A 14540-nucleotide genomic window follows, 5' to 3' on the forward strand; every position below is an offset into this window, starting at 1 on the left:
GACGGAGGCGACTGCCACAGTGAAGGAACTGCATAAAAACATCTCAACTGAATTTAGTCTGAATTTAATCCAACCATATCCATATCCATCCATATGTAAACTGCTGATTGACCGATTCAAACATATTCAAACTCGTGTATTTCTTGTGTTTTTTAAAAAAATGTCCCTGGAATTAAAATTAATACAAGTGAAAGATGAAACTCACCTGAGCTTCAGGTGTCCTCAGCCTCGGAGAGCAGTGCTGCAGTCTGACCAGCAGAGGGAGACACTGTGACAAAGATCAGGATCTGAGCAGTGACATCACTAATTAAATGATGTCACTGTCTAAATAAAACAGATGTGAGCTCAAATCAACAGACTGAAACAGGAACCTTTAATCTTCATCGCAGCTAAACAGATTCTTTTACTTTACAGACTCAAATAAAAACTAAACACCAACAATTTGATTCATGCAGGTCAGGAAACAACACAACAACAAATCAACAATAATAATGATAAGCACGGTCATATTAATAATAATAATAATAATAATAATAATAATAATAAATACACAGAGTCACACCAGGTCAGCTGAGTACCAAAAACAAACATCATAAATACAGACGGTCCGGTTCAATGGCTTCAGTTTGAGGACAGAAACAGGAAGTGGACAGTTCTGTTCAGGAAATGATGTCACAGGGTGTGTCGTGTAAAGATGGCGTGTGACCTTTGACCTTTCAAACACATGAAAAGTTCTTTAAGCTGCTCTTATATTATCTCTTTACAAACAGACCGGTCAGAACATTTTCTGTAACAGTCTAGAACCTTGTCTTCCCTTTAGGACCAGGCAGAGAACCAAACAAGTTCGACATTAAAACACCAGGTGGGAACCAGAACCATGTCCTGTGAGGAGGGTCACATGACCTGTGAAGGTAGCACACCTAGCATTAGCATCAGTTAATAGCAAACAGCTGTGAGGATGGTCTGAAGAGTGTTTGTGTCCTTGTGCTTCAGTTTCAACATGAACACGTATTGATACAGAAGTTCATCAATTACAGCTTATGAGGATGTTTGATGAGGTGATTGTCACACTCACTCACACACTCACACACACACACATACACACAGTCAGTACCTTTAGCTACCTCCATTGGTCACATGACCCTTGTCATTCTTTAACTGACTCAACGACCAGCACAACATGGGGACAAATGAAACTGTTGCATCTCAGTATGGAACCATTAGTTTGTTCTCTCAGGACACATTTTACAGTTTTTCCAGGAAGTCACCGTTCATGAAGTCACACCGTCTGCCTGCAGGGAGGAGAGGATTACTTTAACGGACGGACGGGAAGAACAACAAGGGAGAGTTTTCATAGTCGTACCAGCATCACAATTCAATCAGTGACATCACTTCGCTCAGTCTCTCATTGGTCCGTTCATCTCTGACATTACTGAGAGCTAACCATTAATCCAGGTAACATGCCAACATGTGCTAACCAGTGTTAGATTATCCAAATTAAGTGTCAGCATTAAGGCTGGCTGTTACCCAGGTTAATCTGTTGACCTGTTTGCTGATTGTAGTTAGTAAGAGATGTTAGCATGTTGGCTAGCTGTTTGAAGTCTGAGGTGTTGGGTCAGGGTAATATTAGAGGCATAAGCCAATCAGATGGCTCGTTAGCCAATTGTCAGGGTAGTGTAGTATTAGCAGGATTACCAGACCATTTCAGTTAGCATGTTGCTAGCTGTAGGTGTTGTATCAGCGTACTAGCAACCTGTCAGTTAGCATATTAGCTAGCTGTAAGTGTTGGATCATTGTGGTATTAGTGTTAGCTTGTCAGTTAGTATGATAGCTCGTTAGCAGAGCAGCAGCAACTCATCGTCGCTGCTCTCCGTCTTGCCCGTGGCCTCCAGACAGGCGTCAGGGATCTGAGCTGTGTGGACAATCCCGCAGTGTTCACAGGGGCCGTCCCGCCCTCCTCGACAGCTTTTCCCATGATGATGGCGTGAGGCGTGGCCTGTGGTGGAGGAGGGGTGTGGCTCCAGCAGCGGCTGCCGGACATCGCTGACCGAGGGCGAGGAGTCAGAGTCAGAGACGGGGATCAGGAGCTCCACGTCTTCTTCTTCTTCTCTGCTTCCTCGTCGCTCGGCAGTGTCGACCCCACCTCTTCCTGTTTCCAGCTGGCGAAGTGGGCTGTGATTGGTCCAGGTCTGGTCTTGGTGGTTCTGACCTGTTCTGGTCAGGTTCCTGGCCAGGCGGTGCAGGTTCTGGGCCAGACGCTGCAGGGCGGAGGTGGGTGGAGCCTGGGGCTCTGTGGCGTCACTATGACACTCTGGATCCAGACTGGAGGCTACCACGGCAACAGGGCTGGAGGGGGGCGGAGTCTCTCTGGGCCTGTCACAGCCTCTGTTCCGGCCGGGCGTCGGGGTCAAGGAAGTCGCTGACGTCGTCATGGATACCACAGCCTCCACAGCCGTCGAGGGTGGGGTCTTCTGGGGCAGTGGGGCAACAGATCCACCCACTGCGCCCACGCCACGCTCTCTCCCCCGCTCGCCCTCCGTGTCTGTGTCATCTGAGTCTGGAGACAGCAGGTCGGATCCAGAACTCCCAGTGCTGCCAGTGCCAGCACTGTCCTCCAGGTCAGCAGAGACCAGAGCCAGAGATCCGGACCGGCGGGACCGCGAGAAGGTGAAAAGACGGCGCCACAGGTTACTATGACGACTGGAAGAGGGGAGTCTGAGGGAGGTGAAGCCGAGCTGAGAGCGGACAGCCAGACGGAGGTTCTCCAGAACGGACGCCTGCCGACGCACAGGGACAAATATTAAAGGTTTAAATTAAGTTTTCTTTTGAAAAACTTGTATTTAAAGAAGACAGTCAGCCTAACAGACAGACAGGTGTGCACTCTGTACCTGGCTCCCAGAGCACACTGGGAAGTCCTCCACAGGTGGGATCAGTCCCTGGGCGATCAGCTGACCATATGAGGGCGGGGCTTCCCTCCTCAGTAGCTCTGCCTCCACTCTGGACAGCTGTGTTTCAAACGACCTGTAATGACCAATCACAGCTCATCAGGACCAATCACAGCCAACAGTGAGAATAGTGGCCAATCAGAGGGGTCCATCCTCACCTGCGTTCAAACATGCGCAGTGAGTAGAGTTTGCAGGTGCAGCCGAGGGCGATGACCAATAGGAGGCCACAGATGAGGCTGCCGATGACGGCGGCGGTGATGACTCGTGTGGGAACGATGACGGGACAACTCTCCTCGTCGCTGCCGTCGCCACAGTCGTCCTGAGCGTCACACACCCACGACTCAAACACACAGCGGTTATTCTGCAGGAGGTCAAAGGTCAAACAGACACATGTTCATGACGCTGAGAACGAGGACAACACATTCATTTGTTCTTAAGTTATTTATCAAACATCTTTCTGTACTTCAGCTTCCCGTTCCATAATCAATAATCACTTCTTCAAAAACAAACAGAACTACAGAACCTCAGTAAATGGACCTGAAGTAGACCGTACAGTCACACTGAACACTTGTCAGGTTCTTCGTCCAGCAGACGTTTGGTACCTTGCAGTGGAAGTTCCCCGGCTGGCAGAAGAAGCAGTTCTTCTCATCAGAACCATTGGGACAGCGGTTCTGGTAGTTACAGCGGTCGGATCGAGGGTAACACGCTCCGTTTCTGGAACAGGGGAACTCGTCCTCCTGACACGATGAACAGTTCAGCTCATCACGACCGTTCGGACAGTGCCAGTACCCGTCACAGCGCTGCTGCTCGGTGTAACAGCCCCAGTTCCCCCCACAGGGAACCTCCCACGGCAGGCAGAACCCGTCCACCTAAGAACACGGAGGGAGAGCAGAACCAAGTTACATAGAACCCGTCCACCTTAAGAACACGGAGGGAGAGCAGAACCAAGTTACATAGAACCCGTCCACCTTAAGAACACACCTGGTAGGTGACATTGAAGCCTCTGGCCGCGTTGATCTTATCGGCATAGAAATGGACTCGCAGCTGCCCGGATGATGACACCACAGCGACTGGCGCTCTGGAATCAAAGGCGGTCAGCACCCTGAGGAGACGGCGAGGGTTCTCCTCCAGGCCGTCGTAGACCTTCACGTAGTCGCCGTATCCGGTCCCGTCCAGTTTAAAGTCTGTGAACCGGAGGATGACCTGCAGGGGGAGAAGACGGCAGCTTTCAGGGAGGAGCTGACGGGGATTCTCCAGCAGGTGTGGTGCTGGACGGAGATCTGAGGTTACCTTCCTGTGGTCTCCGGTGTCGATCAGCCAGGTGCAGTTACTTCCTGGGGGGTAGAAGTCGGGGTAGTTTGGAGAACTGAAGGAACCGTAGAAGTTCCTCAACCATTCTCCACACGTTGGAACGTCACAGTCGATCTCATCGCCGAGGTCCTGAAGAAAACAAGAGAACAAATGAATGAGGTCTGTTGAAACTGTTCCTGCAGGGTCCAGTCAAGGACCGTCTCAGCAGGGAGGAGAACCACTGTGGTCCTGAACCTGACTGAGAACCTCCAAATGGGGCAGAACCGGAGGACATTTCATGTCTCTGAGATCAGCAGGTACTATCAGCAGGACCGGACTGTGGTGGTTCAGAGGATTAGCTCAGGGTTCAGCTTCTCTGTTCCAGTCCTCAGCTGTGGTCCTGGTCTCTGTGGTGTCTGGACTCAGAGGGGTACCACTGCTCCTGAATCCTCCTGGCCTCCCTGTGCAGGAGGAGGCCCGGTGCACACCAGGACCCACTGGAGGTGATCCTGAGGCATTCCCAGGCCAGATGAGATATATAATCCCTCCAGTGAGTTCTGGGTCTGTCCCTGGTTGGTTTCAGCCCAGGATGGATCTTGATCCGACGGCTCGTTCAGCTGTGGAGTCCAGACACCATAACCTGTAGTGGTTCAGTCAGTCGGCCTTATGAAACGTTGATTAGGATGATTAGTAAAACGTGGATGTGTTTTCACGTACACACCCCACAGTTCTGAGCAGCCAAGGAACCAGAACAGTTCTGAGCCGCTGATATTATAACCGACACTCAGCTGGTCTGAGCTAAGGGACCACATCTGGGTCTGGTCTGGGTCTGGGTCTGGCCTGGGCCTGGCCTGGGCCTGGTCTGGGTCTGGGTCTTGTTTGAGTCTGGTCTGGGTGTGGTCTGGGTGTGGTCTGGGTCTGGCCTGGGTCTGGTCTGGGTCTGGCCTGGGCCTGGGTCTTGTTTGAGTCTGGTCTGGGTGTGGTCTGGGTGTGGTCTGGGTCTGGCCTGGGTCTGGCCTGGGCCTGGGTCTGGTCTGGGTCTGGTCTGGGTCTGGGTCTTGTTTGAGTCTGGCCTGGGTCTGGGTGTGGTCTGGGTCTGGTCTGGGTGTGGCCTGGGTCTGGTCTGGGTCTGGGTCTTGTTTGAGTCTGGCCTGGGTGTGGTCTGGGTGTGGCCTGGATGTGGTCTGGGTCTGGTCTGGGTCTGGTCTGGGTCTGGCCTGGGCCTGGGTCTTGTTTGAGTCTGGTCTGGATGTGGTCTGGGTCTGGTCTGGGTCTGGCCTGGGCCTGGGTCTTGTTTGAGTCTGGTCTGGGTGTGGTCTGGGTCAGGTCTGGGTCTGGGTCTTGTTTGAGTCTGGTCTGGATGTGGTCTGGGTCTGGTCTGGGTCTGGCCTGGGCCTGGGTCTTGTTTGAGTCTGGTCTGGGTGTGGTCTGGGTCTGGCCTGGGCCTGGGTCTTGTTTGAGTCTGGTCTGGGTGTGGTCTGGGTCTGGTCTGGGTCTGGCCTGGGCCTGGGTCTTGTTTGAGTCTGGTCTGGGTGTGGTCTGGGTCAGGTCTGGGTCTGGGTGTGGCCTGGTTGTGGTCTGGGTCTGGTCTGGGTCTGGTCTGGGTCTGGGTGTGGCCTGGGTGTGGCCTGGGTCTGGTCTGGGTCTGGGTGTGGCCTGGGTGTGGCCTGGGTCTGGGTCTGGCCTGGGCCTGGGTCTTGTTTGAGTCTGGTCTGGGTGTGGTCTGGGTCTGGGTCTTGTTTGAGTCTGGTCTGGGTGTGGTCTGGGTCTGGTCTGGGTCTGGTCTGGGTCTGGGTCTGGCCTGGGCCTGGGTCTTGTTTGAGTCTGGTCTGGGTGTGGTCTGGGTCTGGTCTGGGTCTGGTCTGGGTCTGGGTCTTCTTTGAGTCTGGCCTGGGCCTGGGTGTGGCCTGGGTCTGGTCTGGGTCTGGCCTGGATGTGGTCTGGGTCTTGTTTGAGTCTGGCCTGGATGTGGTCTGGGTCTGGCCCGGGTCTGGGTGTGGTCTGGGTCTGGGTGTAGTCTGGGTGTGGTCTGGGTGTGGTCTGGGTCTGGGTGTGGTCTGGGTGTGGCCTGGGTGTGGCCTGGGTGTGGTCTGGGTCTGGGGTGTGGTCTGGGTCTGGCCCGGGTCTGGGTGTGGTCTGGGTCTGGGTGTGGCCTGGGTGTGGTCTGGGTCTTGTTTGAGTCTGGTCTGGGTGTGGTCTGGGTCTTGTTTGAGTCTGGTCTGGGTCTGGCCCGGGTCTGGGTGTGGCCTGGGTCTGGCCCGGGTCTGGGTGTGGCCTGGGTGTGGTCTGGGTCTGGGTGTGGTCTGGGTCTGGGTGTGGTCTGGGTCTGGCCCGGGTCTGGGTGTGGTGGTCTGGGTCTGGGTGTGGTCTGGGTGTGGTCTGGGTCTGGGTGTGGTCTGGGTGTGGTCTGGGTGTGGTCTGGGTCTGGGTGTGGCCTGGGTGTGGTCTGGGTCTTGTTTGAGTCTGGTCTGGGTCTGGCCCGGGTCTGGGTGTGGCCTGGGTCTGGCCCGGGTCTGGGTGTGGTCTGGGTGTGGCCCGGGTCTGGGTGTGGCCTGGTTGTGGTCTGGGCCTGGGTGTGGTCTGGGTCTTGTTTGAGTCTGGTCTGGGTCTGGCCCGGGTCTGGGTGTGGCCTGGTTGTGGTCTGGGTCTGGTCTGGGTCTGGGTGTGGTCTGGGTCTTGTTCGAGTCTGGTCTGGGTCTGGCCCGGGTGTGGGTCTGGCCCGGGTCTGGGTGTGGTCTGGGTCTTGTTTGAGTCTGGTCTGGGTCTGGCCCGGGTTTGGGTCTGGCCCGGGTCTGGGTGTGGCCTGGGTCTTGTTCGAGTCTGGTCTGGGTCTTGTTCGAGTCTGGTCTGGGTGTGGCCCGGGTCTGGGTCTGGCCCGGGTCTGGGTCTGGGTCTTGTTTGAGTCTGGTCTGGGTGTGGCCTGGTTGTGGTCTGGGTGTGGTCTGGTCTGGGTGTGGTCTGGGTCTTGTTCGAGTCTGGTCTGGGTCTTGTTCGAGTCTGGTCTGGGTGTGGCCCGGGTCTGGGTCTGGCCCGGGTCTGGGTGTGGTCTGTTACCTGACAGTCGATGCTCCCGTCGCAGCGCAGGCTGTGGGGCAGACAGGTGTAGATCCGGGTGTAGCGGGACAGGCAGGGGAACTGGTTCAGGCTGCAGGGCTGGAAGGAGAAGGGAGAGTCCACACACAGCTCCTCGTCTGAATTGTCTCCGCACTCGTCCATGGAGTTACAGCGCCACCAGTCCGGGATGCACTTCCCATTAGAGCAGTGGAACTGGTCCACGTCACAGCTGGACACCTCCGGTTTACCTGCAACAACATAGGATTATTGATCAGTAACCGTCTGATGGAACGTCTCTCACACATGTTCACGGCGGTCCCTTCAGGGTTCATGGATCAGCAGATCTCTTCCTGACAACGCTGTGCGTCCTACGTCCTCACCAGTGATGTAGGACAGTCTGAAGCCCTTCCCCGTCAGACTGTCGTCCGAGTGGAAGTGGATCCACACGTGGTCCTGGGAGGAGATGTAGGGGGGCGGCAGGGACGAACCACAGACCCGCAGCCCGTCCAGGCTCCTGTAGCTACTGATGGACATCCAGTCTGAGGCGCAGCGGTGGGATCCCTGGAGGTCAAAGTCCTGGAAACTACAAGAGGAGAGAAGAATAAACTGTTAAATAAAGGTTTTATGGTGTGTGGTTCTGGTTCTGTAAACCATGGAAACAGGCTGTCTGTCACCTGATGGTAATGGTGTCGCCGGGTCGGGCTCTGATGTTCCAGCTGCAGTTCAGTCTGGACGGATATTGAGACGGCCACCCGGGGCTGGTGATGACGCCGCTGGATGCCCGCAGGAGCTCCGCCACCTCGCCACAGGCTAGACAGACAGACAGGCAGAGAGTCAGACAGACAGGCAGAGAGTCAGACAGACAGGCAGGCAGAGAGTCAGACAGACAGGCAGGCAGAGAGTCAGACAGACAGGCAGGCAGAGAGTCAGACAGACAGGCAGGCAGAGAGTCAGACAGACAGACAGGCAGAGAGTCAGACAGACAGGCAGGCAGGCAGGCAGAGAGTCAGACAGACAGGCAGAGAGTCAGACAGACAGGCAGGCAGAGAGTCAGACAGACAGGCAGGCAGAGAGTCAGACAGACAGGCAGAGAGTCAGACAGACAGGCAGGCAGAGAGTCAGACAGACAGGCAGAGAGTCAGACAGACAGGCAGAGAGTCAGACAGACAGGCAGGCAGAGAGTCAGACAGACAGGCAGGCAGAGAGTCAGACAGACAGGCAGAGAGTCAGACAGACAGGCAGGCAGAGAGTCAGACAGACAGGCAGAGAGTCAGACAGACAGGCAGGCAGAGAGTCAGACAGACAGGCAGGCAGAGAGTCAGACAGACAGGCAGAGAGTCAGACAGGCAGAGAGTCAGACAGACAGGCAGAGAGTCAGACAGACAGGCAGGCAGAGAGTCAGACAGACAGGCAGGCAGAGAGTCAGACAGACAGGCAGGCAGAGAGTCAGACAGACAGGCAGAGAGTCAGACAGACAGGCAGAGAGTCAGACAGACAGGCAGAGAGTCAGACAGGAAGTTACATCCCCACTTTAGATGTTTAGCTCTTCCTGACGTTTGTGTCTGATGTGACATCATTGCGGTTGCGTCCTCACCATTAGATATTCCGGACACATAGACGTTGTCGTTCCTCTGAGACGCAGCAATGCATCCTGGGAAACACACAGAGACAAATAACAGGAAGAAGCTAACGTTAGCATTGCTGCTAATGCTCAGACTGACATAACATGACAGCAGACCAACAGGAAATGACCCATCAACACTTGATTCCTCTGACATCACATGTTCACGCTGCAGATTTACTGACAAGTTTCACCTCAACAATTCATGTAAAACGATCTGGATCATCTCTGGATGCTTTCAGACACAAACGTCTAAACAGGGTTTCCCCCATTGTATTAAAAGCATGGCGGCCCGCCAGGTTTCCCACCGCCATGCTAAGGTCTGTCAATGAGGCAGCTAGCATGTATTAGCATATTAACATGTTAGCTCGTCGTCCGCTGCAGTGGCAAAGCAGCCTTCTCCGCGCTGCAATGGGAAACATAGAACCAGCGGATTTAATCAAAATTATTTTGTGTAGCGGGTGACTGTACCTGACCAATTATGGTAAGTTTTATGTTGTTTGTTTTGCGCTAATTTCACAGTGCTTTAGTGGTAAAATGCTGCTATTAAATTCAGCGTTTAATAAGCTCTGACAGTAGCTGTTTTAATGAAGTCAAAGTTTCGGTTTTAGGCATGTTTTGGCGAGTCTGTTGCGGCCAGCGGGCAACGCAGGGATCCTCGGCCAGAGTTCTTCTTCTTCTTCTTCTTCAGGGTTTTACGGCAGCCGGCATCCAAAAGTTGCGTTGCTGCCATCTATGGGACTAGCACCTTAGTGCACCATATCCTGCTATATAGACCAGTGTCTTTTAAGAATTTGAAAAAACAGTGTTTTCCCCTCCTGCTTGACCCTACTTCTAAAATACTTTTCAGAGATACTTCTTCCAAGACAATTTCTTGCAATTCTCTGAGTAGATCCTGTCTTTGGCAGTAACAGTTTCTACAAGAAATCAAAGCATGTTGCACTGTCTCAGGTTCCTGACATGAACACAAGCCATAGAGCGTTTATTGAAGCTCCTTGCACTACTTATAGGCAAGATAAACTAAACGCTCATGTTGGGTTCACCATCACACCAGCATCAATATGGCAGCAAGCAGAAGCAAATGTAAACAATGCCACATTGTTTCAAATGTAAATATGTCACTGATTATAATGAAATATCTATTATGAAATATCCAATAGTTAGCTTGCACTGTTTCCATGTTGTAGGGTTGTCAATCACTGCAGCATTCGAGCCAGTGATTAATATGGAGCATGAAGCCATAATTGGTGGTTCTCAATGCCTTTACTGGCTCCTAAAGCACGTAATTGCCCATCAATTAACTTTTAACACTGATTTGATGCAAGACAGTATGGAACCACTCTAAATTCTACTACGTCATGAATCTGTTACCTACAGGGCACTGCCATCAGCTTGGCCTGTGTCAGGCCCCTGTAACAAAAAAAACCTGCTTCGCCGCCTGTGGGCCGCCCTTCCGCACTTCCAACCTACCAGCGGGCCTAGCAAGTTTTCTGGGGAAACCCTGCTAAACATTTGTCTCATCTTTAGAAACCAAAGAGGACAGAAAGATGTCGCCTGGTGAAACACCGACTGCAGCAAGTTCCGACCGTTATTAATGAAATATCAGCTGAACGGACTCGGAGGTGATTCACATTAACAATAACATGTTAATGAGCTGTGTGCACATTACAGACAAATTAATCCTGTGAACATGTTGATGAAGGTTCTCAGTCATCCAGATCCATCATGAGGGTTCCACGTGCGGTACCATATGGTCCTGACAGTCACCTCTCGTCCAAAAGGCTTCTTCAGTTCTGAACTGAAGAAACTAAAACAAGTACAGCTCTCTATGATGTCACAGTTAGAAAAGTGTTTAATAATGTTTAATACCAAAACTCACGTTTAATTCACATATAATTATTTATAACTCACAGCAGATTTAACTCCTTAAACATGTTAAACAGACCTGAGTTACTCTGATTAATACCATCTAAAGGTATGAAGGTGTGAAAATGTGTAGGTATTTGTATGAAAATTTCAAATATTCAGCTCCAGAACAGGAAGTGATGTCACAGCACAGGTTCTTTATGTTTCACTTCCACGCTTTTAATCAGCAGGATTATGAGTGACAGTCTGGATGACTTTAGACACCTGAGCTGGGCCCGAGCCGGTGAACTCACCTGAGATGATGAGCAGGTAGACGACGCTCTGCCTGCAGCCTGATCTCAGGGCCATAGTAACCCTACAGTCTCCAGCAGATGATGATGGTGATGATGAAGGTCAGCACACAGCTGGGCGAGCTGACAGCTGCATTTCACCGACGAATCAAATCAAACACTGAAATCTTACCCAATTTGCTGTTAGCTTAGCATCTGCTACACTCACTAACATTAAATATTACAGTTAAACCGGCTACATGCAAAGCTAACAGTCATAGCTAACCTGCTTCACATTGTAAACTGTCCCCCGATGGAAACAAAGACTTCAGAGTCCGTTAGCTCTGGCTAACAGCTAGCGTTAGCTGGACATAACAGACGCATTAAACAGAAATTTCAGATGATAAACCACTGCTGTCTGAATACAGCGACAGATAGCGGGATTAACCCGGAATACTTTTTAAAACGACAACACACAGCGTAGCCAACTAAAACAGCAGCTAGCTAATGCCAACTGGATAACACACGCTAGCTCTATTTCTATAGGTATAAATTAACCCGAGGCTAACAGCTAACCAGTCTCCTCCAGCGGAGCCCGGCTGAAGAGGCTAACATCAATAACACTGGTCGATTAGCTGGAACATGCTAACGGAGCTAAGCAGCTAGCTAGCTCGTCCTCCTCCAAAACGACGACATAAAGCCCAGAGTGGGACAGCTAACCCGGCTTAATTTGAGCTAACCCGAGCTAATGAACATAACCGGCGAGAACTGTGCTGCGCGAGCGTCGCTCCGCGTGTCAGTCAGACGACATCTTCACTGATCGTGTTAGCTTTTAGCTTTTAGCTTCGTTGTCGAGCTGAACAACAACAGTCCGCAGGCAGCTGCGACCCGTGCGTGTGTGTGCGTGCGCGCGCGCGGATGAGTATGTTCCTCCCCCCATGTGACGTCATTAATCATCAGTTTATTCTCTGATGTAATAACATCTGGAACATTTTAATATCTGTTGTTTCATGTAACTCGTGACTGATTTATTAACACAACTGATTTATTTTGTTAATTTTTCATTTTATTATCGTTTAAATCGTTTTGATGGAAAATGTTACAGTTCAGAAAGTGAACGTTTGTTTTATTGAGGATATTTTAATGGTAGAGAATAAATCAACTATTTACACTGGGCTATTTTTTAAACAAAGTATTAATACTATCATAATACTATTATAACAGAGTATTAATAGTACAGAGTAACAAAATATTAATATTTTGTTGTATTTGTACCTTTACTCATTATTTACTCACACTGGAATGTTACTGTCAGAGAACAAGAAGCTTCATCACACATCACTCAAACTGACTCTGATGTTTGAATGTGAAACATTCACAGCTCACACACATACACTCACACACACGCACACACACACACAATCACACAAGGACACTTTGTTCATCAGTCAGATCTTTGACAGTGACATCATAAAGATGACATCATCACACTGATATTTAACTTTATGTAAAGAATTTAATTCAGTCAGACTTAAACATCATCACACTGAGGCCAGTGACATCATCACACTGAGACAAGGAGCAGGTACTTGTTGCCATGGTGACTCTGCTGTATGTTCACTCACACAGCTCAAGACAGGAAGTAAAAAATAGAAATTTGTTTACAGGTGAACATGTTTACATGTCAGCAGGGGACATTCTGCTGCTGCTGCTGCTGCTGCTGCTGATGCTGATGACGATGATGCTGATGCTGATGCTGATGCTGATGAGGAGGAGGAGGAGGAGGAGGAGGATCACGATGACGATGGTGATGGTAAAGAGTTTCCAGTGTATCTCTGCAGGAAGTGGTCCAGACTGAAGACACGCCCCCAGCCCACAGCAGGGTTCATACTGATGAAGTCGTCCAGGTTCATCTGACTCTCTGAGGAGGAAACACATCAGTGATGTCATCATGAGGTCATATGGTGTACATCATAAAACATGGACGTGTCAGAGGAGCTGTCATGTGACCTGTAGTGTGTATCGGGGGGTACGGGGGGGGGGGCATCCTCCAGGATCCATCAGGGTTCTTCATGTGAGATCGATCAGACGCAAAGTTCAACAGGAAGCTGTCAGCAGGGACCACACGCAACTTCCTGTGAGCACACACATTGCTGTGATATAACTTCCTCCTCACAGGTGTGTTGCCTGTGGTGTTCAGGTGTGTTACCTGTGGTATGCAGGTGTGTTACCTGTGGTGTTCAGGTGTGTATCTGTGGTATTCAGGTGTGTTACCTGTGGTATGCAGGTGTGTTACCTGTGGTGTTCAGGTGTGTTACCTGTGGTGTTCAGGTGTGTATCTGTGGTATTCAGGTGTGTTACCTGTGGTATGCAGGTGTGTTACCTGTGGTGTTCAGGTGTGTATCTGTGGTATTCAGGTGTGTTACCTGTGGTATGCAGGTGTGTACCTGTGGTATGCAGGTGTGTATCTGTGGTGTTCAGGTGTGTTACCTGTGGTATGCAGGTGTGTACCTGTGGTGTTCAGGTGTGTTACCTGTGGTATGCAGGTGTGTTACCTGTGGTATGCAGGTGTGTATCTGTGGTGTTCAGGTGTGTATCTGTGGTGTTCAGGTGTGTTACCTGTGGTATGCAGGTGTGTATCTGTGGTGTTCAGGTGTGTACCTGTGGTATGCAGGTGTGTTACCTGTGGTATGCAGGTGTGTATCTGTGGTGTTCAGGTGTGTACCTGTGGTGTTCAGGTGTGTTACCTGTGGTATGCAGGTGTGTATCTGTGGTGTTCAGGTGTGTTACCTGTGGTATGCAGGTGTGTACCTGTGGTATGCAGGTGTGTACCTGTGGTGTTCAGGTGTGTTACCTGTGGTATGCAGGTGTGTACCTGTGGTGTTCAGGTGTGTTACCTGTGGTATGCAGGTGTGTACCTGTGGTGTTCAGGTGTGTTACCTGTGGTATGCAGGTGTGTACCTGTGGTATGCAGGTGTGTTACCTGTGGTATGCAGGTGTGTATCTGTGGTGTTCAGGTGTGTATCTGTGGTGTTCAGGTGTGTTACCTGTGGTATGCAGGTGTGTATCTGTGGTATGCAGGTGTGTACCTGTGGTGTTCAGGTGTGTTACCTGTGGTATGCAGGTGTGTATCTGTGGTATGCAGGTGTGTACCTGTGGTGTTCAGGTGTGTTACCTGTGGTATGCAGGTTTGTTACCTGTGGTATGCAGGTGTGTACCTGTGGTATGCAGGTGTGTATCTGTGGTATGCAGGTGTGTACCTGTGGTGTTCAGGTGTGTTACCTGTGGTGTTCAGGTGTGTTACCTGTGGTATGCAGGTTTGTTACCTGTGGTATGCAGGTGTGTACCTGTGGTGTTCAGGTGTGTTACCTGTGGTATGCAGGTTTGTTACCTGTGGTATGCAGGTGTGTTACCTGTGGTATGCAGGTGTGTATCTGGTGGTATGCAGGTGTGTAACCCACTGTGGTGTTTCAGGTGTGTTACCTGTGGTGTTCA

General features: G+C 51.0%; 2 protein-coding genes across 2 annotated transcripts; both read right to left on the reverse strand.

The window, feature by feature from the left end:
- Window positions 1–350: 350 nt before the first annotated feature.
- Window positions 351–11968, reverse strand: lrp12 (low density lipoprotein receptor-related protein 12). The gene is made up of 11 exons (XM_030410524.1): window positions 11070–11968; window positions 8884–8940; window positions 7964–8099; window positions 7670–7872; window positions 7290–7537; window positions 4236–4385; window positions 3927–4148; window positions 3548–3814; window positions 3104–3306; window positions 2889–3021; window positions 351–2777 (listed from the first exon to the last, which is right to left on the reverse strand). Exons 1-11 carry the CDS (start codon window positions 11122–11124, stop codon window positions 1836–1838), a joined length of 2616 nt encoding a protein of 871 aa, XP_030266384.1. The 5' UTR covers window positions 11125–11968; the 3' UTR covers window positions 351–1835.
- A 573-nt stretch (window positions 11969–12541) lies between these two features.
- On the reverse strand, window positions 12542–13630 carry ntaq1 (N-terminal glutamine amidase 1; the record flags this gene model as incomplete). Its single annotated transcript, XM_030410500.1, has 3 exons — window positions 12542–12966; window positions 13056–13180; window positions 13536–13630. Coding segments are annotated over 3 exons (348 nt in total), but the record flags the coding sequence as incomplete, so codon positions are not given.
- Between the last annotated feature and the right edge of the window lie 910 nt (window positions 13631–14540).

The sequence above is a fragment of the Sparus aurata genome, unplaced genomic scaffold (assembly GCF_900880675.1).
Source record: "Sparus aurata unplaced genomic scaffold, fSpaAur1.1, whole genome shotgun sequence".
In the NCBI taxonomy this organism is placed as follows: domain Eukaryota; kingdom Metazoa; phylum Chordata; class Actinopteri; order Spariformes; family Sparidae; genus Sparus; species Sparus aurata.

Bases quoted from the DNA above. Each gene is read 5' to 3' on its own strand.
- lrp12 (XM_030410524.1), bottom strand. From the start codon at position 11,124: ATGGCCCTGAGATCAGGCTGCAGGCAGAGCGTCGTCTACCTGCTCATC. The intron at 8,100-8,883 runs GTGAGGACGCAA...CTGTCTGTCTAG, and splicing joins TGTGTCCGGAATATCTAATG to CCTGTGGCGAGGTGGCGGAG. The intron at 4,149-4,235 runs GTAACCTCAGAT...CTCCCCCTGCAG, and splicing joins ACACCGGAGACCACAGGAAG to GTCATCCTCCGGTTCACAGA.